Source organism: Gekko japonicus, unplaced genomic scaffold, assembly GCF_001447785.1.
Source record: "Gekko japonicus isolate JY-2015 unplaced genomic scaffold, Gekko_japonicus_V1.1 scaffold761, whole genome shotgun sequence".
Lineage (NCBI taxonomy): Eukaryota > Metazoa > Chordata > Lepidosauria > Squamata > Gekkonidae > Gekko > Gekko japonicus.
The window spans coordinates 569,786-595,233 of NW_015177030.1; the positions used below are offsets into that span (position 1 = coordinate 569,786).

Genomic DNA, 25,448 nt, shown 5'->3' on the forward strand with positions numbered 1-25,448 from the left:
AGGCAGGGCCAGAAGTCCCCTGCATGTGTCAAGTGGACCCTGCCTTCCTGAGGTGCAGGGCTGGCCAGGACTGGGGAGCGGTGCCCTTGCCTTGCCTTGGGCTATCTCTGCTCGCAGGTCTGGGGCAGCCGCAGAGCCTGTTTTCCCTTGAGACTTGGCTCCTGGCTTGCAGAAACGGAGCGTGGATCAGACCAGGCCTGGTGCTCTCCTGGCAGCACCGAAGGACACCGTCACTTCCATAGACACATCTTGAGAGACTCTCTGATAAAAATATGGAGAACGCTAAAAGAGAAATTCTATGATAAAATACCGAGATGGGTATCCCCATTGGAAGCTTTCATAATGCCAACACTGATGATGGAAGAGAAAGCTGTCAGCTATGATACATTACTCACAAAAGAAAATGAACTGAAAGATTTTGGATCCTTGCAAGCAATGAACATCAACCTTACAAACTGGGAGAAAATACAATTAAAATCAAGATTCATCAAAGATAAAACAAGAGGCGTTGCAAAGACAAACAGTAACCTAAATAAAATTTGGTTGTCCTCTGCAGATAAAATGATACAGCAAATATACAACTACTTATTAGAGGACGAATTCCAAACAGGGAAAATAAAACCATGTATGAAGACATGGATAACAGATATAGGAAATAACATAGGTCTAGAGAAGTGGGCAAAAATGTGGAACTCAACAAAACTTTTAAGAGCCACATCTTACAAAGAAAACATCTTCAAAATGTTCCACAGGTGGCATTGGACGCCAGATAAAGCACAAAAATGCTATAAGAGCGTTTCAGGGAATTGCTGGAGATGTGAAAGAAATGTTGGTTCCTATTTATCACATCTGGTGGAGATGCGAAAAAGTGGCAAAATTTTGTGAAAAAATAAAACAACTCATTCAAGAAATAGTAAAAATAGACTTACCACTGAATCCAGAAGTATATTTATTAAACATACTACCTGATAGAATAAAGTATAACGATGCACGCATGATACTCTATATTCTCACAAGTGCTAGAATAGCTATAGCAAAATGTTGGAAATCGGACAAATTACCAGACAGAGAAGAATTAATTACAAAAATCATGGACATAAAAGAAATGGACAAAATAAATACGTTATTGGCGGGAACATTTGACAGTGTGTTTGAGAAAATATGGCAGAAACTAGACAGATGGATAGAACTATATGGATAAGATGCTCCAAAATTGTTGTAAAGTAATATATTTACTTTGTATATGATGTAAAAAACCAAAATAAACTATTTAAAAAACAACAACAGGTGCATGGGTGTGAGAAGGGAGGAGAAGGCATGCTTTGCGCTTGGCATCTGCCGTGACTCACGGCTGGCCTTCCCTGCCTGACAGCGTGCCAAGCGATTGCGTCCTTCCCAGGTGGCTTGTAAGGACTCGCTGGTTCTCTCCGCCTCCCTGCTTTCCAGGGGCCGGTGATGCTCTTGGGCAGTGCATCGTCTGTTAACGCGGGTGCTGAGTTCTTGTTTCTTGACTGGCACATGGAAACGGGGTCTGGCTTGGGGCACTAATAGCAGGCTGTTTTATTTTATTTGTAGCACGCTTGTTGGGTGACGATGGTTTCCCAGTTGCAAGGGAGTCGGGCTCTGGTCCTTAGTCCGCAGGTGACAGAAGGGAAGAGTCTGGGAATGTTTGGATGGGTCGTTTGTCTGCAGTGGGTACCCCCCCCGCCCCCACCCCTTCAGTTAAGAACATAAGGACATCAGAGAAGCCAGTGTTAGATCAGGCCAATGGCCCATCTAGTCCGACACTCTGTGTTACACAGTGGCCAAAAATACCAGGGGCCATCAAGAGGTCCAGCAGTGGGGCCAGGAGGACACTAGGAGCCCCTCCCACTGTTGCCCCCCCCAAGCACCAAGAATACAGAGCATCCCTTGCCCCAGCCTGAGAGTTCCTATCTATACCTTGTGGCTAATAGCCACCGATGGACCTCTGCTCCATATGTTTATCCAGTTCCCTCTTGAAGCCGTCCATGCTTGTAGCCGCCGCCACCTCCTGTGGCAGTGAATTCCATATGTTAATCACTCTTTGGGTGAAGAAGTACTTCCTTTTATCCGTTCTAACCCAACCACTCAGCAATTTCATGGCGTGCCCACGAGTTCTTGTATTGTGAGAAAGGGAGAAAAGTACTTCTTTCTCTACCTGCTCTATCCCATGCATAATCTTGTAATCCTCAATCATGTCAGCCGTCAGCCGTCGTTTCTCCAAGCCGAAGAGCCCCAAGCGCTTTAGCCTTTCCTCATAGGGAAAGTGTTCCAACCCTTTTATCATTCTAGTTGCCCTTTTCTGCACTTTCCCCAATGCTATAATATCCTTTCTGAGGTGTGGTGACCAGAACTGTACACAGTACTCCAAATGAGGACGTACCATCGATTTATACAGGGGCATTATGATACCGACTGATTCGTTTTCAATTCCCTTCCTAATAATCCCCAGCATAGCGTTGGCCTTTTTTATTGCAGTCACACACTGTCTCGACATTTTCATTGAGTTATCTACTACAACTCCAAGATCTCTCTCTTGGTCAGTCTCTGCCAGTTCAGACCCCATCAGAGTTGTGGGTCTTTTTCCTGGGAAGGAGGCAAAGCTTCCTTTTTAGAGGATTGGAGGGCAGCTAAGGGAACTCCAGTTTTTAAAAAGGAAGTTCCAGAGAAATGATAGAAATGTAATTTTAACTTTCCTCTTGGGTCAATGCAGTCTGCCCCCCCCCCCCCCCCCCCAGCTCCTGCACCTCTTTTTCTACGAAATGACCCCTGGGAAGGGGTCTTGGGATTCTGGTGAAAAGTGCCACGAACAGGTTTGTTCTGTGTGCAGCAGCAGCAGACCAGACAGGCTGCACAAGAGGGGAAGATTAGGAAGGGGAGGGAGAACTACACTGCAAGAGTGGTCGTGCCCATGTCTCCATCCAGGGGTGGCCTCACCGGGAATCCTGCATGCTGTTCTGGGCGCCATACCTCAAAAAGGACATTGCAGAGCTGGAAAAGTCTACAGAAAAGGGCAAGGTCTTGGAGCATCTTCTTGGAGCCAGTTTGGTGTCGGACTCTAATCTGGGAGAACTGGGCTTGATTCCCCACTTCTCTTCCACATGCAGCTGCTGGTGTGACCTTGGGTCAGTCATAAGTTCTCTCAGAGCTGTTCTCTCAGGGGCATTCCTTGAGAGAGCTCTCTCAGCCCCGCCTATCTCACAGGGTGCCTGTTGTGGGGAGGGGGAGGGAAAGGAGTTTGTGAGCCGCTCTGAGACCCCTTTGGGTAGTGAAGGGCGGGGTAGAAATCCAATCTCTTCTCTTCTTCTCTGTGAAGAAAGGCTCAGTGAGTTTGGGGTGGGTTTTTTGAAGGGGTGGTGGTTATGTTTTAAAAAAGGTGTCTGAAGGGGTTCGCTATAGAGGCTTACGAAATTTCTCCACGGGTGGAGAGAGTGGTTAGAGAGCTACGCAGCAGGCTGTGTGTGGAACTCCTCATCGGAGGGTTTCCCAAAAGGGCTCAGGGGGGTATCTGTCCCAGGTGCCACTGAAGGGGCTCTTCAGCTGGTGGCCTCCAGTCCCACGCCTGTCGTGCTTTTCTGTGCTCGATGACCCCGGTTGGGGGCTTTGGGTTGGCAGCAGCGGCTGAGTATGGGGAGCCAGGCAGGCCCTTTGGTTGTTCTTCCGGCTGCAAGCCAGACCAAGCCCCACCTTCCTGTGGCTGGGGTATGTAGATGAGAGCTGCAGCCGAGAGTCCAGGATCCCTTGAGCGTCAAAGCTGCCCTGCTGAGGAATGCACCTTGAGATGGAAGGGTTGCCCGAACCAGGCAGGGAATGTGCCTTGGCAGGCTTCGGGAGCCGGGTGGACCTGTTGCCGCCGAGGGAGACGTCTGGGGCCGAGCGCCAGGTAGACAAGGAAGGGCTGTGGCCAGCAGCATAATGTTTGCCTACTTGTGCACATTTGTGTGTTGGGCAGGATTCTGCTTCTGTTGGCTGGATGGCCTGGTTGAGGTCTAGGCAGAAAGTGAAATCCTCTGCCCTGCCTGGGGAGAGCCCTGCTGAGCACGCCCCGCCCACCACCGCCTTGCGCTGTTCTCCCAGGTATGCCTGGCCTTGGGACATACATCACTTACCTGTTGCGCCTGCCAAGGCACAAGGCCCACAGAGGCCAAGCCGCAAAAGAGCACCGGTTGGGCTCAGCCGCTTGGCCAAGCTGTCCTGAATCCGTGTGGTTTGGCTTTTCAGGAGCTGAGGCTTTGTTGCTGACTTCAGAATCCTTGGACCTTCCGGAGAGGGGCTAGGAACCCTTTCTGGATGCCGCAAACGTCATATCCTTCTGTGGCTGCTTCGTACGCTGACCCCAAGGAATGCTGAGTGCAGCTCGTAGGAACTTCTGGCCACTGGTTTTTAAACAGGGTTTGTGGGCTCACATTCTGCAATTGTGGGTTGCCCCAGAATGCAATGCTTCATCAGCCGCTGTTGTCTCGTATCTATTATTCAGTGTTTGGTTTTAAACACAAGGCAAGCATTTAATTAAAACCTTCGTAGTTCCTCCTTGGAAACAGTTTTAATGACAGGCCTCAGTACAGGTAACTTGACGGAAAACTGCTTTTGAGCATGTCCAAAGTGACGTTGGCTCACTTCTGAGCGACCACACCTATCTACCAGGTGCTTCCGGACGCCCAGAACGTCTTTTTCTATTTTAAACTGCTGCTTCTGACCCCAAGTGGAAGAAGAAGAAGAAGAAGAGATTGGATTTATGCCCCGCCCTTCACTACCCGAAGGAGTCTCAGGGCGGCTTAACATTTCCTTTCCCTTCCCCTTCCCACAACAGACACCCTGTGAGGTAGGTGGGGCTGAGAGAGCTCTCTCTTGAGAACTGCCCTTGAGAGAACAGCTCTGAAAGAACTTGTGACTGACCCAGGGTCACTCCAGCAGCTGCATGTGGAGGAGTGGGGAATCAAACCCGGTTCTCCCAGGTTAGAGTTCACACTCCTAACCACTACACCAAATTGGCTGTCTTGATGGGGGACAGAGAGGCTGGGATGTCCAGTTCTTCATAGCCAGAGCAGCCTGTGGCTGTGATTTGGTTTCTTGTTGTAGAACCACTCAGAAGCCAAAGGAATCTGTGCTGCTGCTGTTGCTGCTAAAGGGGCCAGGTGTCTGTCATTCAGAAATGAGAAAGCCAGCTGACCCCCTTTGTTGTGCCACAACACTTCCTTGGCCAGGACCCCCTTCTTGCCAAAATCATGAAGCTTTATGCTCAGTTCACCGAGTATATAGAAGAAGAAGAAGAGGAGGAGGAGGAGATTGGATTTATACCCCACCCTTCACTACCCAAAGGAGTCTCAGAGCGGCTTACGAACTCCTTTCTCTTGCTGAGAGAGCTCTGACAGAAATGGCTCTTTTTCAAGGACAGCTCTGCCAGAACCATGGCTTGCCCAAGGTCATCCAGCAGGTGCAAGTGGAGGAGTGGGGAATCAAACCTGGTTCTCCCAGATTAGAGTCCGCGCACTTCACCACTGCACCAAACTGGCTCTCTTCCATGCTCTCCCATGCGCCTGACGAGGTGGGTCCTGGCGTGCAGAGGCTCCTGCCGGAAGAAACCTGCCCATCTTTCGGGAGCCTCCCACGTGATGCCTTGTTGTTTGCCTCGGAGTAGTCTAGCTGAGCTGTCTGTCTGGAATGCATTATTCAAGGTGTTTTGTCCCTCTTCCTACCACAACACCTTCTTCCCTTGATCGAAGCGCCTGGAGTGGTGAGGCTCCAGACTTTCTATGCAAAACCCCGAAATTCCGGGGGGGGGAATGTAAATTTTGGCGAGAAATGTGCTGTGCCTCCGTGTGTCTGAGTTACGGAGTTGCAGCAGACAAGGGACTCTATGGAGCTCGGGAGTTTCACCGGGTAGTCGTGTTAGTATGTAGCAGAACCGCTGGATCCGCGCCCAGGAGCACCTTAGGGAGCAGGATATGAGCCTTCGAGAGCCGGAGCTCCCTTCGTCAGATACAAAGGTAGGGGATGCACCCTCCTTGTTTCTTCTTCCAGAAAATGGACATATTTATTTGCACGTACATATTTACATTATTTATATTCCACGTTCCACCTCTGAGCTGGTGTTCATGAAGTGGTTCCTAGAAAGTCTGCATGAAGTCTTTGAAGGCTTTGGGCTCGCGGCGGCCCTGGTGAGTGATGCGGCGTAGCTGGGAAGGTGAAACCAGGTGGGGGAAGCAGGGGGTGCTTTGGGGGTGTTCTTTTTCCTGAGCAGTTTTCAGTTTTTTCCAGTGGAAGAACTGGAAGTTTCAGTAAACACGGAAAGAAACTAAGAATTGCCATCCCTTTGGAATGAATAAAATGCTTTTAAAGGCAAGGTTTTACACGTTCACAATGTATCGTGTGAAGACTTTATGTGTAAGGCCGCCCACAGCATTAGCAAGTAAGACTTCCTGTGTATTCTTTCGGCCCGTACAACCCATTTTCAAGCATATGTCGTATGAATGTGACTAGTTTTGTCCATAGTTAATCTGCTGAAATGTGCATGATGGTACTGAAGAGTTCACTGTGTTTTGAAGTTTAGTGAACTTGTTGCTAGGTCTGTGTTGAGTGTATGGTGGTTAGATAGATCCACGGAGGATAAGTCTGTCAGTGGCCATGAGATGGAACACGCCTGCTTTGACTTGCAGACTCGGCTCTGCCCACCCCTCTTTGCCATTGCCAGCTTTCACTAGGGTAACTCACTGCCACCACCTGTCCTTTTTTTTGGGGGGGGGGGTTTCCTGCTAGGAGGGACAGGGCTCCCGGCTCCCCCTTTCCAACCTGAGGGGGTTCCTTCTTTCACTAGGGTAACTCACTACCACTACCTGTCCTTTTTTTCCTGCTAGGAGGGACAGGGCTCCTGGCTCCCCCTTTCCAACCTGAGGCCCTGCCTGTATGTCCTCCGTTACCCAGAGCCTGGTTACCACACGGACCAATGATAACTTTGGGGCTCCCCTGGAGAGGATAGGCATGTGCGCGCTGACTGCTTTTTTCCCCACCCAGGGGTCCCTCTTGCACTCGTGTGTCCGAGACGGTGGGGGAAACTAGGTGGTACAGAGACCGAGAACCAACCTCCAGAGTCAAGACAGATTTATTAAAAAGAAAATATTTACAATTATCTTTTAGCACAACACTAAATCAGCAAACGGATCTCAAAAGGAAATTGGTCCTAAATGCAGTCCTCTTGCCCTTTTCTAGACATACCATAACGGAGGTTCACATAGGGCAGGCACGGATGATCTTAAAAAGTCACAGGGTTCCTGTCTGTGTCCCATTACCTGGGAGACCACATGGCCAGCAAAAGACGGCTGCCACAACATCTGACCATCCCTTGGAAGTCTGTTCCCTTCGAAGAATCAGCACCAAGAGAGCCCTCCTCCTCCTCCTCGGAGGGCCCCCCTCCACCCCCTTTACATCACTCCCTCTTGACCAGTCCGCCCAGGTCCTGGGAGCCCTCCTGGGAGGTATTCTGGGAAATCTCCAGGAATCGTCTGGAGACTTCCTAGCCCCACATTCCTTAGTTGGTTTCCCTACCAGGGCTATTAGCATATGTATAGATGTAATCTGGAGCTGCGGTGGCTCAAGTGGTTAAGATGCTGAACTGCAGGCTGTGGAAGGTCGGTAGTTCAGCAGTTCGAGACCCGAGTGTGCCGCATGACGGAGTGAGCTCCCATCTCTCGTTCCAGCTCCTGCCAACCTAGCAGTTCGAAAGCAAGAAATTGCAAGTAGATAAACAGGCACCACTTTGGTGGGAAGGTGACAGCGTTCTGTGCACCTTGGTGTTTAGTCATGCCGGCCCCATGACCACGGAAATGTCTCCGGACAGTGCTGGCTCTTCAGCTTGGAAACGGAGATGAGCACCGCGACCCTAGAGTCGGATCCGACCAGCTTTCGAGCAAGGGAACCTTTACCTTTACCTTTTTAGATGTAATCTAGCAGGCAACTGAACTGTCTCCCTGCTACTTCCAGAGAGGGGGAAAAACCCTACCCTTTTAAAACTTGGGGTTTCTCCACACCAGCTACTAGCTGTGGCAACTGAGGGGAACCTCCACATTCAGAGGCACTAAATCTATGAATCCCAGAGCCAGGAGGCAACAATAGGGGAAGGCCTCGGCCTCTCTGCCGTGTTGTTGGCCGTCTAGAGCAGTGGTGTCAAAGATGCGGCCCGGGGGCTGGATTAGGCCCCCGGAGGGCTTCTATCAGGCCCTCAGTGGAACTGGCTGTCTTCTGCTTTTTTTTCCAGTTCTGCTGCTGCTGCTGTGTCATCATAGGTTTGCAGCTTACAGATACACACCTGAACAGCATACTCAAGATTCCAACAGCACAGAAATTTTGATGCAATAATTCAGAGCAAGAGGTGTCAGTTATCAGACACTGTTAAATAAACAAAATATTGCAAGAGTGCTAATGTTTTTAAAGCCCTTTGTGTTTGTGTCCTTGCAGTTTATATCTCTGCTACCTGGCATTGCTTATTATGACACACATGGCCCGGCCCAACAATGTCTCATTTATGTCAGATCCGGCCCTCATAACAAATGAGTTCGACACCCATGGTCTAGAGGAACTGGTTGGCTGCTGTGTAAGATAGGATGCTGGACTAGATGGACCATTGGTCTGATCCAGCAGGGCTCTTCTGATGTTCTTATGTTCTGTCCAATTAACACCCTTACTTTTCTTTACTAGAAGATGTGTTTTCTGTTTCAACTTTCCTTCCTTCCTACCTCTCAGATGGCAAAAAGTAAGATACACGTTTTTAGGTAGCAGAGGATGCAGCAATTTGCAATTCTCTCTCTTTAGTATTGGCGACATTTGCAATTTTGCTTGTAGAAGCAGAAGGCATTTATACTGTTGAGTTTTGTAAATAAGCCAACTAGTACAAATGTGTGTGTTCAGTTATTGTTGATGTGTTATGTGTTGCTGAAGCAGTGAAATAAGTTTAGGCTTCGTAAGATAGTCTGGATTGTTTCCCCCCCAAATGTCTTTTCTTTCCCTCCTGGAGGAGAGAAAAAAAACCCCAGGGAACACCCTTCCCATCCCCAGAACTTGGAACAGGAGCTAGAACCCGTACAGAACCAGCTTGACTCACAAAAGCTCATACCCTACCACAACTTTTGTTAGTCTTTAATGTTCTACTGGACTCTTACTCTTTTCTAGAACCAACTTAGTCACTCTGGTGTACCACAGCACCACACACTGCCTGGTAAAGGGGCAGCTTGTCTGCTACATAGCACAATATTTCTGAGTTCTGTGTTGGACCTTTTGCGCCCGGAAACCAGGCAGGCACTTTCAATGAATTAATGGTTGTTATTGAAAAAAGGCACAACTATTAAACAAGGTAATAAAAAATAGAAAGAAGAACAAGTTAACCTTAAGGTCACTGAAAGTCTGCATGCAAGGAAAATCCACTCTCTTAACCATAATTAAATAGACGAGCTGTAAAGCAAATCAAATTTCAAATAACTGTTAAAATTCTTTTAAAATCTTAGGAAACCCAATACACAAACACACTGAAACCTCACCTGTGTTCTTTGACAGTCTGAAACCTGAGTAACTCTTCTTTGTGACATTTTTATAGGCAAAGTGATTTCCACTATCTTTAAAAAAAATCATATAATTTTATCATGTGATGATTCTGCCGTGATATGATGAAATCATGTGCAGGTGTGCTGAGATCATATCTGATTGTGCTCGCTGACAGCTGAAGCAAGATTAAAAAGACTGTGTTTAGCACTTCACTCGAAATTAAAAGACAATAGTTCTTCTTTTATCTTCAGCTTCATTAATTGGCTGCCAAAGATAAAAGGTCCTGCACTTCTCCTGGCCATTTGGTGAACTCTCTACAAAGGGTGTGAAAAGTACACAAAAGCATACGTGTAACATGCATGTCATGACACCCGTGTCTTCCACGGGGGGGGGGAGGAGGGTAAGGTGGTGGAACGGTTTGCATCATTTGCATTCATGGCAAAAATGTTAAAGCCCCTTCTGTCACTTGGGCTGAAGCTCTCAGAGTGGTTCTGTGTTTCTGTTACGGTTCTCACTGCAGAAAAGTAAATACTGTGAAATGTTATACCTGTCTCTTGTATTGTCTCTTCTCTTCCCCCCGCAGGTAATCCCATGGTGAGCTGCCCCTGAATCTGACCCAAAATGGCCAGCGCGTCCGTCAAAGTGGCTGTCCGGGTACGGCCTTTCAATGCGCGCGAAATCAGCCGAGATGCCAAATGTGTGATCCAGATGCAGGGAAAAACCACCTGTAAGTTACCTCCCCCGTGTGGGTCTGCTCTCCTTTGGAGGCCAGGGTGGGCTTGCGCATGTTTATATGTGGGGGAGGGAATGAACGAGAGGAGTTGTGAGAAAGTCGCATGGCTTGAAAACCGGTGAAATCTGTCTGAAGTGAGGGGCGAAAGAGGCCTCTTAGCCAACGCTTCCCCGTGTGGGGGCCTGTCCAGTGCTGGTGGCTGAAGCCAGGCTGTGCCTGAGTGAGTGAGAAGCGCGTGGGGGTCCCCGCCAGCCCCAGTCACTGCAGGAGAAGGAAGACCGAGGAGGAGGAGACTGTCTGGACCCAAAAGGTCTGACTTACCACGAAGCTGCCCCGGTGTGTTGGGGGCACAGACACCTCCACTGGGTTGGCTGCCTTTCCAAAGAGTGGGGCAGCCCTTGGAGACCCCCATGGAGGATTGGCCTCTTTCCATGGGAGGCTGTTCCTACCAGGGGGCCGAGGCTCAGACTGCAACTCACATGCTAGAGCGCAGGGGGTGTTGACATGCTCCAGGACGAAGGGGCTTCTTCCCAGCAATTCAGCTTCCGATCGTGGAGCTCTGCTGGCCGGTGAGAGAGCCAGGTCGGAAGGAGGGGAAGGGCACGGGCTGGGGGGCGCTCAGGCCCCCTGCCCGCCACTTTGTGGGCATGGAGCATGACAACAGCCCCAGTTTTCCGGTGGGGACTGTCAGTAGGGCATTGCCCAGACCTCAGCACAGAAGGTGAGCTGCCTGTCCGCCTGCCTGTCAGGTGGCTGCTTGCTGATTTATTTCAGCGTTTGTATCCCACTGGCTGTTCCTCGTGGTTCGAGGTGGCTTGCAGTAACAATTAGTTCCCCCCTCCTAGTTTAAGACCAAAAATAACATAGCAAAACCCTCCACCCCGTCTCCCCCCTGCTGTTCAGGCCCTCTTCAGGGACCCTGTCCTGCCCAGCCGGAGCCACTGCAGAAGAGCCCCCCCCCCCCCCGGGGGGGCCCCGGGGAGTGGCAGAGGGGCCACCCTGAGGGATGCGTGTCGGTGCGCAGGGACAGGCGGGAGGCACCTTCGGATTTGTGAGTGGCCTGTCTCTGGAATGTCGCTTGCTCTCCAAACTCTGCAGAGTTGGAGGCAGGCCTGTTAGCTTAATTAAATCAGTTAAAAATAAGATGACAAGAAACATACTGAGTGGTGTCCCTGGATGAGCCAATGGAGGGGGGTCTCGGATATGGTGTCCAGCAGGGGTCATTTCGTAGAAAAAGAGGTGCAGGGGCTCATTAGCATAACATTTGCATATGCCACACCCCCTGACATCACTGGAAGTGTGTCAGAAGGCAACACCCACCACTCAGGCTCCACTGGACTGGACTGTTTTGGATTGCTAGCTATTTGGGGGGGGGACATGTGCAGATCTGCCCTCACAGAGGAGGGAGAGCTTGTGCCTGAATAAACCTTGGTCTTAAAGGTGCCACTGGACTGTTTTGGATTGCTAGCTATTGGGGGAGGGGACATGTGCAGATCTGTCCTCACAGAGGAGGGAGAGCTTGTACCTGAGTAAAACTTGGTCTTAAAGGTGCCACTGGACTGTTTTGGATTGCTAGATATGTGGGGGGGGGACACACATAGATCTGCCCTCACAGAGGAGGGAGAGCTTGTACCTGAAGGTGGGCCGGGGGGGGGGCTCTGCAACTTACCTGGCTGCTTCTTGCTCCTTGTGGCCCGACTGAGGGCTGCTGGGAGCAGGGGGCGGGGCTTGCTGCATGTGCCTGCCCCCTGGGCTCCTTACTGCTGGAGCTCCGCTCCTGTGCGCTCCTGCAGGAAATGACTCCTGGTGTCCAGGGTCCCAAGGTCAATTGTCCTTGAGATTCCCATGTATGAGCTGAGGCTGCCTTGTCAGACCAGGCCCAGGACTTCCAAGCTGCTGTGGCAGCCATGGGGGTCTCTCAGGGTCTGAGGGGCCCAGCCCTTAAAAAGGGATGTCCTTGGGGGTGCTCAGAGACCTGGCCTTGATGTTTGAAAAGCCAGTTGGCAGAGCGGCCAACACTCGCTTAGTTTGCCAACACTCTCCTGCCTTAGACACGGCTGGTCCGGCCATGCCGATCCTTGCTTTTGTTCCTTCCCAGCTGGATTTCTGTCACGCAGATCTGCGTGGGGCTGTCCTTGCAGAAAGGCTGGAAACTGCAGCTTGTCCAGAATGAGGCAGCCCCGTTATTTTCTAGGGCTAGACCATGGGAACAGGCCCTTCCCGTCTCGAAACAGCTCCACTGGACTCAGAACCAAACTGACAGCCAGTGGCGGGTGCTGCTGCTGCTGCTGCTGTTTAAAGCCCATCGGGGCCTAGAACCAACAACTCCGGTCTTCAGGCTGCCACCTGCTGGCTGTTACCCTTCTTAGGCTGGCGAGCCTGGCATTGACTCAGGGCCTTCCTACTCTGTGGCATGGAGCCCCCTCACGGGGAGATCTTTGGAAGACACGGCAAGGTTATGCCAGGGTTTCCGGTGGGCTGTGAACGGCTGCATAGGGAAGGCGGCATGGCATAGCCTGGTCTTGTCAGATCTCGGAAGCCAGGCAGGGCTGGTGCTTGGATGGGAGATGGCCAAGGAAGACTTTGCAGGGAAAGGAGATAAGAAACGACCTCTGCTTCCCGATGGCCTTGAAAGCGGCTTGCTGGGGTCACCCTAAGTTGGCTGCAACTCGATAGCACGCTGCGCACACAAACAGCTGGCATCTCTTGGGGGGGGGGAGTGGGTATTTGGGAACTTTCTTGTAACTGGTTTTAGTCTGTAATGCTTTAATTATTACCTGTTAGTCGCAGGCACAAATATTTCAGTAAATATATTTTAATAAGTCTAAAGTACCATTTTAATGGCCAGGGGCTCTTCTGTGGCGGCCCCTTCCAAATCCTGTCCTGGCTGCTTACATCACTTCCTCCTTACGAGGAGCTCAGAGTGGCACATGTGGCTGCCCTCCCCCCATTTTATCCCCACCACAACCTGAGAGCGCAGGACTGGCCAAGGTCATCCAGTCAGGATTTGAACTTGGGCCTCTCGGCTCCTAGCTCAGTGCTCTAGCCAGTGTTCCCTCTAAGCTGAGTCAGTGTGAGCTAGCTCGCAGTTTTTTAGCCTCTGGCTCACACATTGTTGTCTTCGCTCAGGAAGGATGGGGCTCCAGAAGAGCAAACTAATTGATGCAGCAGCCAAATCGCTCGCTCACAACTTTAATGCCAGCAGCTCACAAAGCAGAATTTTTGCTCACAAGACTCCACAGCGTAGAGGGAGCATTGGCTGTCTCTAACCCCTCTACTGGGTTCTGCAGGGTGGTATGATTAACACTTGGAATTCACTGCCACAGGAAGTGGTGGTGGCTACAAGCATGGACGGCCTCAAAAGGGAATTAGCTAAGCATATGGAGCAGAGGTCCATCAGTGGCCCCTATTAGCCACAAGGTATAGATAGGGACTCTGGGGCAAGTGATGCTCTGTCTTCTTGGTGCTTGGGGGGGTCAACAGTGGGAGGGCTTCTGGTGTCCTGGCCCCACTGGTGGACCTCCTGATGGCACTGGTATTTCTGGCCACTGTGTGACACAGAGCGTTGGACTGGATGGGCCTTTGGCCTGATCCAACATTGGCATCTCTTATGTTCTTATGTTCTTATGGCCTTTCTCTCCCCCTCCCCCCAATCTGCTGTGGGCCTGTAAGTCTTGATCTGGACACAGAGCTTGGGGAGTCTGAATCCGGCGCCAGCAGAAACGGAGAGAGGGCTTTTGCTTCAGCAGTGCCCTGTTGCCATTGGGCCCAGTTCTTCCCCAGACTGAGTGCATTTGAAGATTTTATTAGTGAGGGGGGGGGAGAAACTGGGGGGACACCGGAGGGGGCGAGTCCTCTTGCAAGAAAAAAAAAGAGTTGCGTGCCGACTTCATGGAGCTCTCAGCCTTTTGTTCCAAACTGTGTCCTAGAGACACGCTGAGAGGAAGTGTTGGGTGGGGTCTCCTGCTCGGAGGGAGGGCTCCGGTTTTGATGGGATTCTGGCCGGCTCTGCAGATTTCACAGCTTATCAAAACAGGGCTGCAATAACATCTTTGAGGGTTCAGTGACATTGAAGTAATCCTGCTGCCTGGTAATGGGGGCCGGTGGGTTTGGTCTCTGTCAGAGTCCCCGGTGGTTCTGTGTCAATATCCCCCCCCCCAAGAAACGGTGTCGCTTTCAAGGGAGCCTCTCTCCCAGAAACAGGCCATGGGATTCTTCTTCGTCCCTCCCTCCCCCCCAGTGCTCAGTTCTTGACGCAAGCCTCCCCCCCCAAGCGAAGCTGCGACCAGGAGGGGGGGGGCTGTTTGTCCTCTTCTATATTTAGCCCTGCAGCAGCTGAGAGGCCTTTGCAGGGGGTCTGGCCCTTTCCCACAGCACTGTCTTGTGGCTCCTGAAGTCAAGAAGGGACACCTTCACACACACATCCCTCCCCAAATACATCATCCCGGATACCGCCCACCCTCCCCGCAGCTATGTGAGCGATGCCTGGAATGCTGCCCCCCCCTGCTCCTAGGTCGGCCCTGGGAGGATGTGGGTTTCCTCGAAGGCTTGATGAGGGTGCGGCTGTGTTTGTCTTTCTCTTCTGACACCTTCCTCTGCAGCAGCCTCTGCTCTGAGAGGGCCCCTCGAGGGGCTTCTCTTTTTGCTGTGGCCAGCTCGGAGCGTGCCCCCCACACTGGCGTGACCAGTCTGCAAGGGCCACCAGTAAGATCAGAGTCACAGGCAGCACTCTCCTCCCTAACCCTCCCTTTCTATGGAAAAAGTGTGGGGGCGGGGGAGAAGCGGGCACACATGTACTAGAAGCAGAGAAAAAGGAAGACGGACCACCCCCCCTGCCTGCCTCCCTCAGTTTTCCATCTGTCTGTCCTCCTGGTCTTCAGGTCTTCTGTGAGCGCCTGTTGCCAGGGGATGTTGGTGGTGGCCAGTGTTCCCTCTATGCTGAGTGAGTGTGAGCCAGCTCATAGTTTTTTAGCCTCTGGCTCACACATTTTTGTCTTAGCTCAGGAAGGGTGGCTCCAGAGCAAACTAATGTATGCAGGAGCCAAATCGCTCGCTCACAACTTGTAATGCCCAGGAGAGCTCACAAAGTAGAATTTTTGCTCACAGGACTCCACAGCTTAGAAGGAGCCTTGGTGGTGGCTGGTCCATGTCTCTGAGGATTACCTGGAGCTCAGTGTGGAAGACGGCGCTTTGCCCCCATGGGGAGGGAGTCCCGCTTGTCGGGCAGTTTCCAAGGGAAGAAGCCTTTGTCAGCATCCTGCGAGAGAAGGGCTGGGCGGAGGTCGCCCATGGAGCTTCTGTGGCTGAATGGGCATTTGGACCCATGCTCCCTCTAAGCTGCGGAGTCTTGTGAGCAAAAATTCTACTTTGTGAGCTACCGTCATGAAAGTTGTGAGCGAGCGGTTTCGCTGCTGCATGAATAAGTTTGCTCTGGAGCCCTCCTTCCTGAGCCAAATTGTGTGAGGCAGAGGCTAAAACACTGTGAGCTAATCCACACCAACTCAGCCTAGAGAGAATACTGACAATATTCCCTCTAAACTGTGGAGTCTTGTGAGCAAAAATTCCACTTTCTGACCTACTGGCATCAAAGATGTGAGCGAGCAATTTGGCTGCTGCATAAATTAATTTGCTCTGGAGCCATCCTTCCGGAGTTAAGGCAAAAAGGTGTGAGCCGGAGGCTAAAAAAACTGGGAGCTAGCTCACACTAACTCAGCAGAGAGGGAACACTGATTTGGACCTGGCCCAATCAGACGTTGTGAATCAATGGTGCGACCTCATCTGGAATACTGTGTGCAATTCTGGTCACCACACCTTAAAAAGGATATTATAGCTTTAGAAAAAGTGCAGAAAAGGGCAACTCGAATGATAAAAGGGTTGGAACACTTTCCCTATGAGGAAAGGTTAAGGCGCTTAGGGCTCTTTAGCTTGGAGAAACGACGACTGAGGGGTGACATGATTGAGGTTTATAAGATTATGCATGGGAAAGAGCAGGTAGAGAAAGAGGTACTTTTCTCCCTTTCTCACAATACAAGAACCCGTGGGCACTCCATGAAATTGCTGAGCAGTCGGGTTAGAACGGATAAAAGGAAGTACTTCTTCACCCAAAGAGGGATTAACACTTGGAATTCACTGCCACAGGAAGTGGTGGCGGCTACAAGCATGGACGGCTTCAAAAGGGAATTAGATAAGCATATGGAGCAGAGGTCCATCAGTGGCTATTAGCCACAAGGTATAGATAGGGACTCTGGGGCAAGTGATGCTCTGTCATCTTGGTGCTTGGGGGGGGTCAACAGTGGGAGGGCTTCTAATGTCCTGGCCCCACTGGTGGACCTCCTGATGGCACTGGTATTTCTGGCCACTGTGTGATACAGAGTGTTGGACTGGATGGGCCTTTGGCCTGATCCAACATTGTCATCTCTTATGTTCTTATGCTCTTATGTTCTTAACCGCAGCGTGGTTACCCCTAGCTGATCTTTGAGCAAGGAGGTTGCAGGCTGCACCCTAGAGGACGTGGCATGACTCTGTCCATGCCCTGTTTGCTGAGTGAAGAAGCAACCTTGGTTTGCCTTCACAGTTGCGAAGAGCAGGGGTAATTTCCTGCAGGAGCGCACAGGAGCAGAGCTCCGGCAGTAAAGAGCCCAGGGGGTGGGCACAGGCAACAAGCCCCACCCCCTGCTCCCAGCAGCCCTCAGTCAGAGCAAGAAGCAGCCAGGTAAGTTGCAGAACCCCCGCCCCCTGGTCCAAAACAGTCCAGTGGCTCCTTTAAGACCAAGTTTTATTCAGGTACAAGCTCTTCCTCCTCTGCGAGGACAGATCTGCATGTGTCCCCCCCCCCCAATAGCTAGCAGTCCAAAACAGTCCACTGGAGACTGAGCAGTGGGTATTGCCTTCTGACACACTTCCGGTGATGTCAGGAGGTGTGGCATATGCAAATAAGTTATGCTAATGAGTAATGAGCTCCTGCATCTCTTTTTCTACGAAAGGACCCCTGACGAAGAGTGTTCAGCCAGTGGTTGGGCGGGTTGGGCTGCCCTGTCCGTGTGACCGGGGGTGGGGGTGGCTCCCTCATGGGGAGAGACGGGAAGGCCGTTTGGGCCAGGCTGCTCCAGGGCCTGCCCTCCAGTCTAACTCTGCAGATTCCGTCCAGGAAGAGCCTGTGTCAACGCTGCCAGTGGGTTGCCGGCCGGTGCTTTGCGGTCTGCTTCCACCATTTTTTGGCTGCCTGCCCAATCCAGCATGAATGGGGCGCGTGTCTGCGAATGAAAAGCAGCCCTTCTGTGCAAGCTGGGGGTGTGGGGGGAACCCACAGCTTAACCCCTCGTGCGCTGCCTGCCCTTGAAGGCGAGAGGGATTGTGAACTGCCTGTTCCCACATGGAGGGCGCCCACCCACTCCTGGCAAAGCGGGCCCCTGAGCGGTCATGGGAGGGTTTGCAGGGCTAGGGTAGGGTAACCACGTCAACGCTTTGTTTAAAAAGCCCCTAGGCATGTGCAGAGTGCAGGGGTTCAGAGGGCAGCCGTCTTGGTCTGCAGCGGAACAGCAGGATTTGAGCCCAGGAGCACCCTGGGGGGGGGTTGGCTTTTGAGAAGCAGAGCCCCCTCCCTGAGAGACCCTTGGGAGCGTTGGCTCTTGAACTCTCATGCCCAGAAGACCTTTGTTGGTCTCTAGGGGGCTACTGGACTTGGGTCTGGTGGGTCAGAGGGTGTGGCTGGCAATCGGGTTTGGGCCTCGGCACCTCCGCACCGCTGCCTTTGGAAGCAGAGGCACTGACCTGCCTGTTGCCCAGGTGGGGTGGGGACCAACGCTCCCTCTAAGCTGTGGAGTCTTGCGAGCAAAAATTCTGCTGTATGAGCTCCTGGCGTTAAAGTGGTGAGCGAGCCATTCGGCTCCTGCATGAATTAGGTTGCTCTGGAGCCCCGTCCTTCCTGAGCCCAGGCAAAAACGTGTGAGCCGGAGGCTAAAAAACCGTGCGCTACCTCACACTCACTCAGCTTAGAGGGAGCACTGTGTGGGGATGCCCCCGGGCTCACCTTGAAGCAGACCAGCCCCAGGGATCGCCCACCCCAGTTCCCTGCTTTGAGCCTCTTGCCTCCCTCTCCCCCTTCTCTCCCCACTCTCTGCGCCTGCAAGTGTCACACCTTGTGGCTCCCCGCACCGGGCAGAGAGTTCCCTGGCTGGTCACGCCACGAACTACAGATCTAGGGGATCCTGGTCCCAAACTGAGTTGGGGCTGCCAAGATCCTGCTGGCATCAGAGGGCCGCAGAGGCTGCCAAGGGGGGCTGGGTGAAGCAAAAGCCCGGGGGACATGTGAGGACAGGGACAGAATGCACTGCTCCCAGGAGAGGAGAGGTGTGTGACCGAGGGCTTGCCGGGCCCTTGGTTAGTGTGACTTCCAGGTGGCTTTCAGGATCACAGAGTCTCCGAGCTGGGGAGGGGGGGGCCGCAGGGGGCCTTTGGTTAGTTAGTGTTACAAACGGGGGAGCCGGCCGGTTGTTTTAATTCTCCCGGGTGGTTTGTTGTTACGTTGATGTTTTAATTGGTTTTAATTGTTCTGTATTTATAGCCCTTGTTTGTATTTGTAGGGTACCTGTGCTGTATTTTTAAATGTTGTGAGCCTCCCCGAGTCCCCGGTGAGGAGAGGGGGTGGGGTATAAATTATATAAATAAAGGATCCCTTGCTGAGTGCGGGAAATCCAGACGGGAGCCTCCACTCCCCAGCAGAGGAGGGCCTGGCCTTGGCCCCGAACAGGGGGCTGCCCCTCTTCCTCCCCAGAGGGCAGGTCTGCGATGGGTGGGCGTGGCCTAGTGGTTAGAGAGAGCCCCCCCTCCCCTTAGAAGAAGACAAGATTGGATTTACACCCCATGGTCCTTTACTACCCAGAGGAGTCTCAGAGCGGCTCACAAACTCCTTTTCCCTTCCTCTCCCCACAACAGACACCCTGTGAGGTAGGCGGGGCTGAGAGAGCTCTGACAGAAACTGCCCTTTTTCAAGGACAGCTCTTGTCAGAACTATGGCTTGCCCAAGGTCACCCAGCAGCTGCGAGTGGAGGAGTGGGGAATCGAACCCGGTCCTCCCAGATTAGAGTCCGTGCACCTAAGCATGGCACCTTAAGGCTCTGGGAGACACAGCCCCTCCCCTCTGCCAGGGAAGCGTGGGCCAGTCACTCCCTCTCAGAACATCTGCTTCACAGGGTTGTTGTGAAGATAAAATGGAGGCCCCCGGCCAGAGGGGGGAAAGAGGTCTGAACGTCTGAACAAAGTCCGGGGGGCGGGGGGGGAGGTTGTGGTGACTTGCAGGGAGAGGCCCCAGGGGCAGCTGGGAGAAAGGATCACGCTGTGGGTGGCAGGAAATTGCTCCGCTGAGCTGCTGCCGGGCAGAGGGGGCGTCTGGCCAGTGGCAGACTAGGCCGTTTGCGCCCCTGACCCCCCAGGCTGGCCCGACCTTGCCAGAGCTGGGGAGCGAAGCAAGGCTGAGCACCAAGGGAGACGGGGCAGGGCAGACCACCTCTGCTCCTCGCTGGCCTTGCAGCCCTCGCTGGCTGGGGCCCCACGGGGTCTCCACAAGTCGGGTGCCGCCGCTTGACCACACAGACGTCACTCTTACGCTTTGGCACACCCGGCTGTCTTCTGACTGACTGTGGAGCCCTCTCCCTCTCCAGCACTGGTTGGCTGCTGAGGGGAAACTCCACGGGTGAGGCCCCAAACTCCTCAGACCGTGAGGGGAAATGGCCAAGTGGGTCCTTCTAAAGACTGGCACAGGAAAGGGGGAGCAAATAGCTGCAGCCCAGCTATTTGACCAGTAGGTTAACCCAGGTTTATATATTTGTTATTTATTTATTTGATTTTTATCCCGCCCTCCTGGCCCAGGGCGGCCTACAGAGAGAATAAAATTCCCAAATACAATCACATAACAGCACATAAATTAAAAGGCACAATGTTAAAACACGAACATGGTAAAGTGCTAGCAACATTCCTCGCTTTACGGTGAGCTCTTCGGCCTGCTGCGGCTGTCTGGGGTGGTTGGCCTGGGCGATGTTTAAGGGACTGGCGGGCCAGGGTTCCGCCAGCACAGATAATACTTGTTGGCGGTGGAGGTATTAGTAGTATTCGGTGGTGGCGGCTCCAAAGGCCTGGCGAAAGAGCTCCGTTCTACAGGCCCTGCGGAGCTGGGAGAGGTCCCGCGGGGCCCTGGTCTCCTCTGGGAGCTCGTTGGCAGCGGAGGCTTTACTTGGCTGATCTGTCGTCCCTTCGTGCTGCTGTTACGGTCACCCCCATGGATCTCTCCCCTGCACGCCCCCCTCCTCTTCTTGCACACCAGACGGTTTGCCACCCCTGAGATGGCTACGCAAAGGCAGGCTGCACGTCCGGACTGCCTCCTGCTCTTCATCCGCGTTGCTCTCCTCTCTGCAGGCATCACCAATCCCAAGCAGGCGAAAGATGCCCCCAAGAATTTCACCTTCGATTATTCCTACTGGTCCCATACCTCTGTGAGTGGGCTGGGCTGGGGTGGGGTGGGCAGGAGGGATGCGGGGTGGGGGTGGGGGGTGGTTATCAGCAGTGTCAGGGCTCCCCCGGCAGTCACGGCTTCTCACTCCTAGGAGGAGGACCCCAGTTTTGCTTCCCAGTGGCAAGTCTACAAAGACATCGGAGAGGAAATGCTGCTTCATGCCTTTGAAGGCTACAATGTTTGCATCTTTGCCTACGGGCAGACGGGGGCTGGCAAGTCTTACACCATGATGGGCAAGCCGGAGACCGGCCACCAGGGAATCATACCTCAGGTACCGGGGTGGGTGGGAGGGAGTGGCGCGTGCTGGGCCCGTGCCAGGCAGGTGCTGGCAAGGGAGCCCGAGGGGTGCCCCCCACTGTCAGAGCACCCTAACTCGGTCTCACAGGTGGCTTTCCAAGGTGGGCTCTGAAAACACAAAGGGGAGTCTCGCAGGCCCTTGAAGACTCATCTGTCTTTGTCCTCGCGTAGGACCAGGGCCCACAAAAGCCCACGCTAGATCCACAGCCTATAAGTTTTGGAAGGAGCCAGGCGGGTTGTTTTTTCTGCCCCCCACTGAAATCAGGTCCCTGCTCCCAGGGCTTTTTTTGTAGAAAAAGCACAGCAGGAACTCATTAGCATAACAGGCCACACCCAACAGCAGAAATATATTAGCATATTAGGCCACACCCCTGACAGAGCAGCTCATTAGCCTATTATGCCACACCCCACATTACCAGAAGTGTGGTCATCCAACCACACTCACCTTTTGTTTCTTATCTTGTTTACCTTCTTTGTTGTCAAAACCCAGGGCTTTTATTTTGTAGCAGGAACCCTTTGCATGTTAGGCCACACTCCCCTAATGTAGCCAATCCTAATGAGTTCCTGCTGTGGGGTGTGGCCTATTATGCTAATGAGTTCCTGCTGGGCGTAGCCAACTCACGAGCCAGCCGGAACTCCGTTCCTGTGCGTTCCTGCCCCCAAAATAGCCCTGCCTGCTCCACTCTCTGTGGCCCAAGTTGACTGGGGGGATGGAGGGGGGTGGTGGTCAGTCCGTTCTCTCTCTCTCCCTCCCTACTCACTTTGAGCTCTGCCCCTCCTGCCGGCTCTCCTGAGCATGCTCAATCCTGCCTCCGGCCCTCCACCTAGTCTCTCCTGCTCTCCCTCTCTCTCTCTCTCTAGCTCTGCAAAGATCTTTTCGCCCGAGTGAATGAGAACAAATGCCCCAATCTCTCCTATTCTGTGGAGGTAAGTGCTGGCCCTGTCCCCTTCACCAGGTACGGTCCTTTGCCGGCCGAGGGACCCAGGAGTCCTGGTGCCCGCCAGGGCGTTGGGTGGGAGAACAGGGGCTGGTGGTGGTGGCGGTGGCTCTCAAGAATGGCAACGAGTACAGGGAGGAGCCTTCCTCGTTCCCACATTTGGAGGAGGCCGGCCCACAGCATGGTCCCTTGTATGTGATGCGGCAGCCACCTGTGGCTTGATGGGGCCAGGGGTCTCTCTCACGCCAAGGGCCAGGGTTCTCTCTCATGCCAACGTGTGCCCACGCCTTCCCCCAGGACGGTGGCTGCCACCAACATGAATGAGACAAGCAGCCGCTCCCACGCCGTGTTCACCATCGTATTCACGCAGCACCGCCATGATGAGCTCACGGACCTCGACACAGAGAAGGTAAGGGGTTGTGGCAGTCTTCGGGAGGGAGGGAGGGGCACACGCCTCCCAGTTGGACACCATCCTGGCAGGTGCCTGGTGCTGCTGCTGCTGTGCGGGCTCTTGCACTCCACTCCGGGGCAACCCAAAAGAAGTCAGGCGTAGTGGCTGGAGGGCGGGTTTGGACTGGCGAGCCGCTGACCTTAAGAGAAGAAGAAGAAGAAGAGATTGGATTTATACCCTGCCCTTCACTACCCAAGGGAGTCTCAGAGCGCCTGACAAACTCCTTTCCCTTCCCCCTCCCCATAACAGACACCCTGTGAGGTGGGTGGGGCTGAGAGAGCTCTTGACAGAGACTGCTCTTTTTCAAGGACAGCTGTGCCAGAGCTTGTGACTGACCCAAGGTCACATCAGCATGTGCAAGTGGAGGAGTGGGGAATCAAACCCGGTTCTCCCAGATCAGAGTCCACGCACTTAACCACTACACCAAACTGGCTCTCCCAAGAATGGCTCTCCCAAGAATGACCTTAGGCCAGCGGTGGCCTCTCAGTCTGCTTGGGAAGTTTTTATGCACTAGGAGGTGTCAAAGATACGGCCCGCGGGCCATATCAGGCCCAAGGCTGCAATCCAGCCCAAGAGCAGCTGACTCTGTGCAGCTTCTTGTTTCCTGTTTCTAATGTCGCAGCACCTTTCCCCCAGTCTCTCCTAGTTCCTGCTTGGTAGAGAAGGAAAGCCTTCCAGGGAGGTTGTGAGGACAAAATGGAAGGGGGGGACACGCTTGCTGTCCTGAGCTCTTTGTCTGTGTGTGTCCTTTCTTTTCTTTGAGGAACTCAGGACTGCATACCTGGTCCTCCTGCCCCCCATTTTATCCTCCCAACAGCAACAACCTTGTGAGGGAGGTTAGGCTAAGAGAAATTGACTAGGCCAAGGTCACCCATCGAGCTTCCTATGGCAGAGTGGGGGGGGGAGGGGGCTGAACTGTGGCCTCCCAGGTCCCCTCTTAGCCAGGTGTGGTGTCTGGGGGGTGGGCTTTGGCTACAATCATAGATCAGTCGCGATTGACACTCCTAGTTATCAGCACATTTGCAAACAATAACATTCCCCGGCAGCCTGGCAGGCTGAGACAATGAATAAGAAGACTTGAGCAGCTGCTTCCTTGTTGATCTTGCTGAGGGGCAAAATCTGGCCACCTTAGAGGTGGTTTTGTTAGAACAATATGAAAGGGGGGAGGGAGATATTAAATGCATCAGATCTGCCTGGAAAATTTAATGGCATTAGAAAAATTTAATGGAATTGGAGTTAGTAAAAACAGTAATAACATGGGAATAGGATAAAAGCATAAACAAGAGGAAGTTAATAAAATTAGTGACATGAAATAATGTTAATAAGGGAATCATACCATTTTTTCAGCTAAAATAAGCTGACGTTTCCTAGTAGCTAAGCAACAAAATTTTGCCACAGCGTAAGTGACTGTGCTCTGAACGTCTTCTAAGAGGAATCTACGAAGGACTTCTGACCTAAAGTCAAGATGAGGCTGCAGAGGGCTAAATCTAGACAGAAGGGGTAGTATAAGATGGTCTTGTTCCTCCTGATAGAATCTGCAGAACAGGAGGACCTGAGTAACTGATTCCACCATATTAGCCCTGCATGGGCTTCTACGTTCATGCACTGGGACTCGTGTAAATTTTCCTTGCAGTACAGCGGAAGGGAGTGCCTCAAAACGGGGCTGTGGAAAAGGCCCATCTGTAGGGCTCATAGCTAATGTTAACTAAATAAGGGGCAGCAGTAAAATTAGGCCAAGATTTTATATTTCTGTAGTTCTTGGGTAGCAAAGCTTCTTCATTTTGTGATTCAGTATCACGAAGCTGGCCCCACTGACTCCCCGTGGCAGATCTGGCATTCCACCACGCTTCAGTCCCGAGACAGACCGGGTAGGGATTTGGGTCCTGATCCGGGTTAGACATTGTACCACACAACAAAGGAGGCTGCGTTCCCCCCACACACCCGCACTGTCTTCCAGGTCAGCAAGATCAGCCTGGTCGACCTGGCTGGGAGTGAGCGAGCCGATTCGTCTGGAGCCAAAGGCATGCGGTTAAAGGTGAGCAGGCAGCTACAGGGCTCAGAACTGCCCTGCTGGGGGGTGGGGGTGGCAGGGGGTGTCTGGCTGTGTGTTAAGACAGGTGAATTGTAACAAATAAAACCCTTTTCCCCCCAGGAAGGTGCCAATATTAACAAGTCCCTGACCACCCTGGGCAAGGTCATCTCAGCACTGGCAGAGATGGTGAGCAGCAGCCCCCTTCCGGGTCTCGAAAGGGTTCCGGGCTCCTCCCGACTTCCTGGGCTCCTCCCGTTTCCTGCAGGGGCAGAGCTGTCATGCTGGGCCTCCGGGAGAGCTTCGTGAAAGGGGGTGGGGGCAAGCCCAGCTCCCCCCGGCAGCAGACTTTCCTCCGGCCTGAGGAATGCCACGGAAAAGCGTCTCTGTGGAAGGGGCTTGTGATCCCTTGTGGAACTCCTCTAGAAGCTGCCAGCAGCCGGTGGCCCAGAAGTGTCTGCAGTGGGGAGGGGTGCCTTCCCTGTTCCCCCCGGCCCCTGCCGGAAGGATGCCGGGGCTCTGTGCTCCTCTCGCGGCTCTGACCCGCCAAGCAGGAGGGGAGTGGAGCTGGGCTGGCTGGACAGGCACGTCTGCCTGGTTTCGTGGCCAGCTCCTCGGCTCTGCCCTCGGGATTGCGGCCGGAGCTGGAGGCGGCTGGAGCAGGGAGCTCCTGGGGTCCGCTCTCTGCCAGTGGGCGGTGGGTCCTTGCCGGGCCTCTCACCTCGCCTCCCTCTCCCCACTTTGCCAGCAAAGCAACAAGAAAAAGAAGTCCGAATTCATCCCTTACCGGGACTCGGTGCTCACGTGGCTGCTGAAGGAGAACCTGGGTGAGGGGGCAGGAGGGCACTTGGGTCGGGGCAGAGCTTGGAGGTGCAGGGGCGGGGTGGGGGCGGGGATTTAGGCAACCGAGACGGTCCGGGGGTGGAGCAAGCAAAACGACA

At 53.0% G+C, this 25,448-nt stretch overlaps 1 protein-coding gene across 1 annotated transcript in view; it reads left to right on the forward strand.

The window, feature by feature from the left end:
* KIF1C (kinesin family member 1C) overlaps nucleotides 1-25,448 on the forward strand; it is a 53,630-nt gene that overhangs the window by 10,627 nt on the left and 17,555 nt on the right. The window contains exons 2-9 of the mRNA XM_015427890.1: nucleotides 10,136-10,279; nucleotides 20,696-20,772; nucleotides 20,884-21,063; nucleotides 21,951-22,045; nucleotides 22,325-22,436; nucleotides 24,436-24,513; nucleotides 24,631-24,696; nucleotides 25,256-25,342. Of these exons, the coding sequence (XP_015283376.1) occupies nucleotides 10,174-10,279; nucleotides 20,696-20,772; nucleotides 20,884-21,063; nucleotides 21,951-22,045; nucleotides 22,325-22,436; nucleotides 24,436-24,513; nucleotides 24,631-24,696; nucleotides 25,256-25,342 (801 nt within the window). The 5' untranslated portion in view covers nucleotides 10,136-10,173. The remainder of the gene's footprint in view (nucleotides 1-10,135; nucleotides 10,280-20,695; nucleotides 20,773-20,883; nucleotides 21,064-21,950; nucleotides 22,046-22,324; nucleotides 22,437-24,435; nucleotides 24,514-24,630; nucleotides 24,697-25,255; nucleotides 25,343-25,448) is intronic.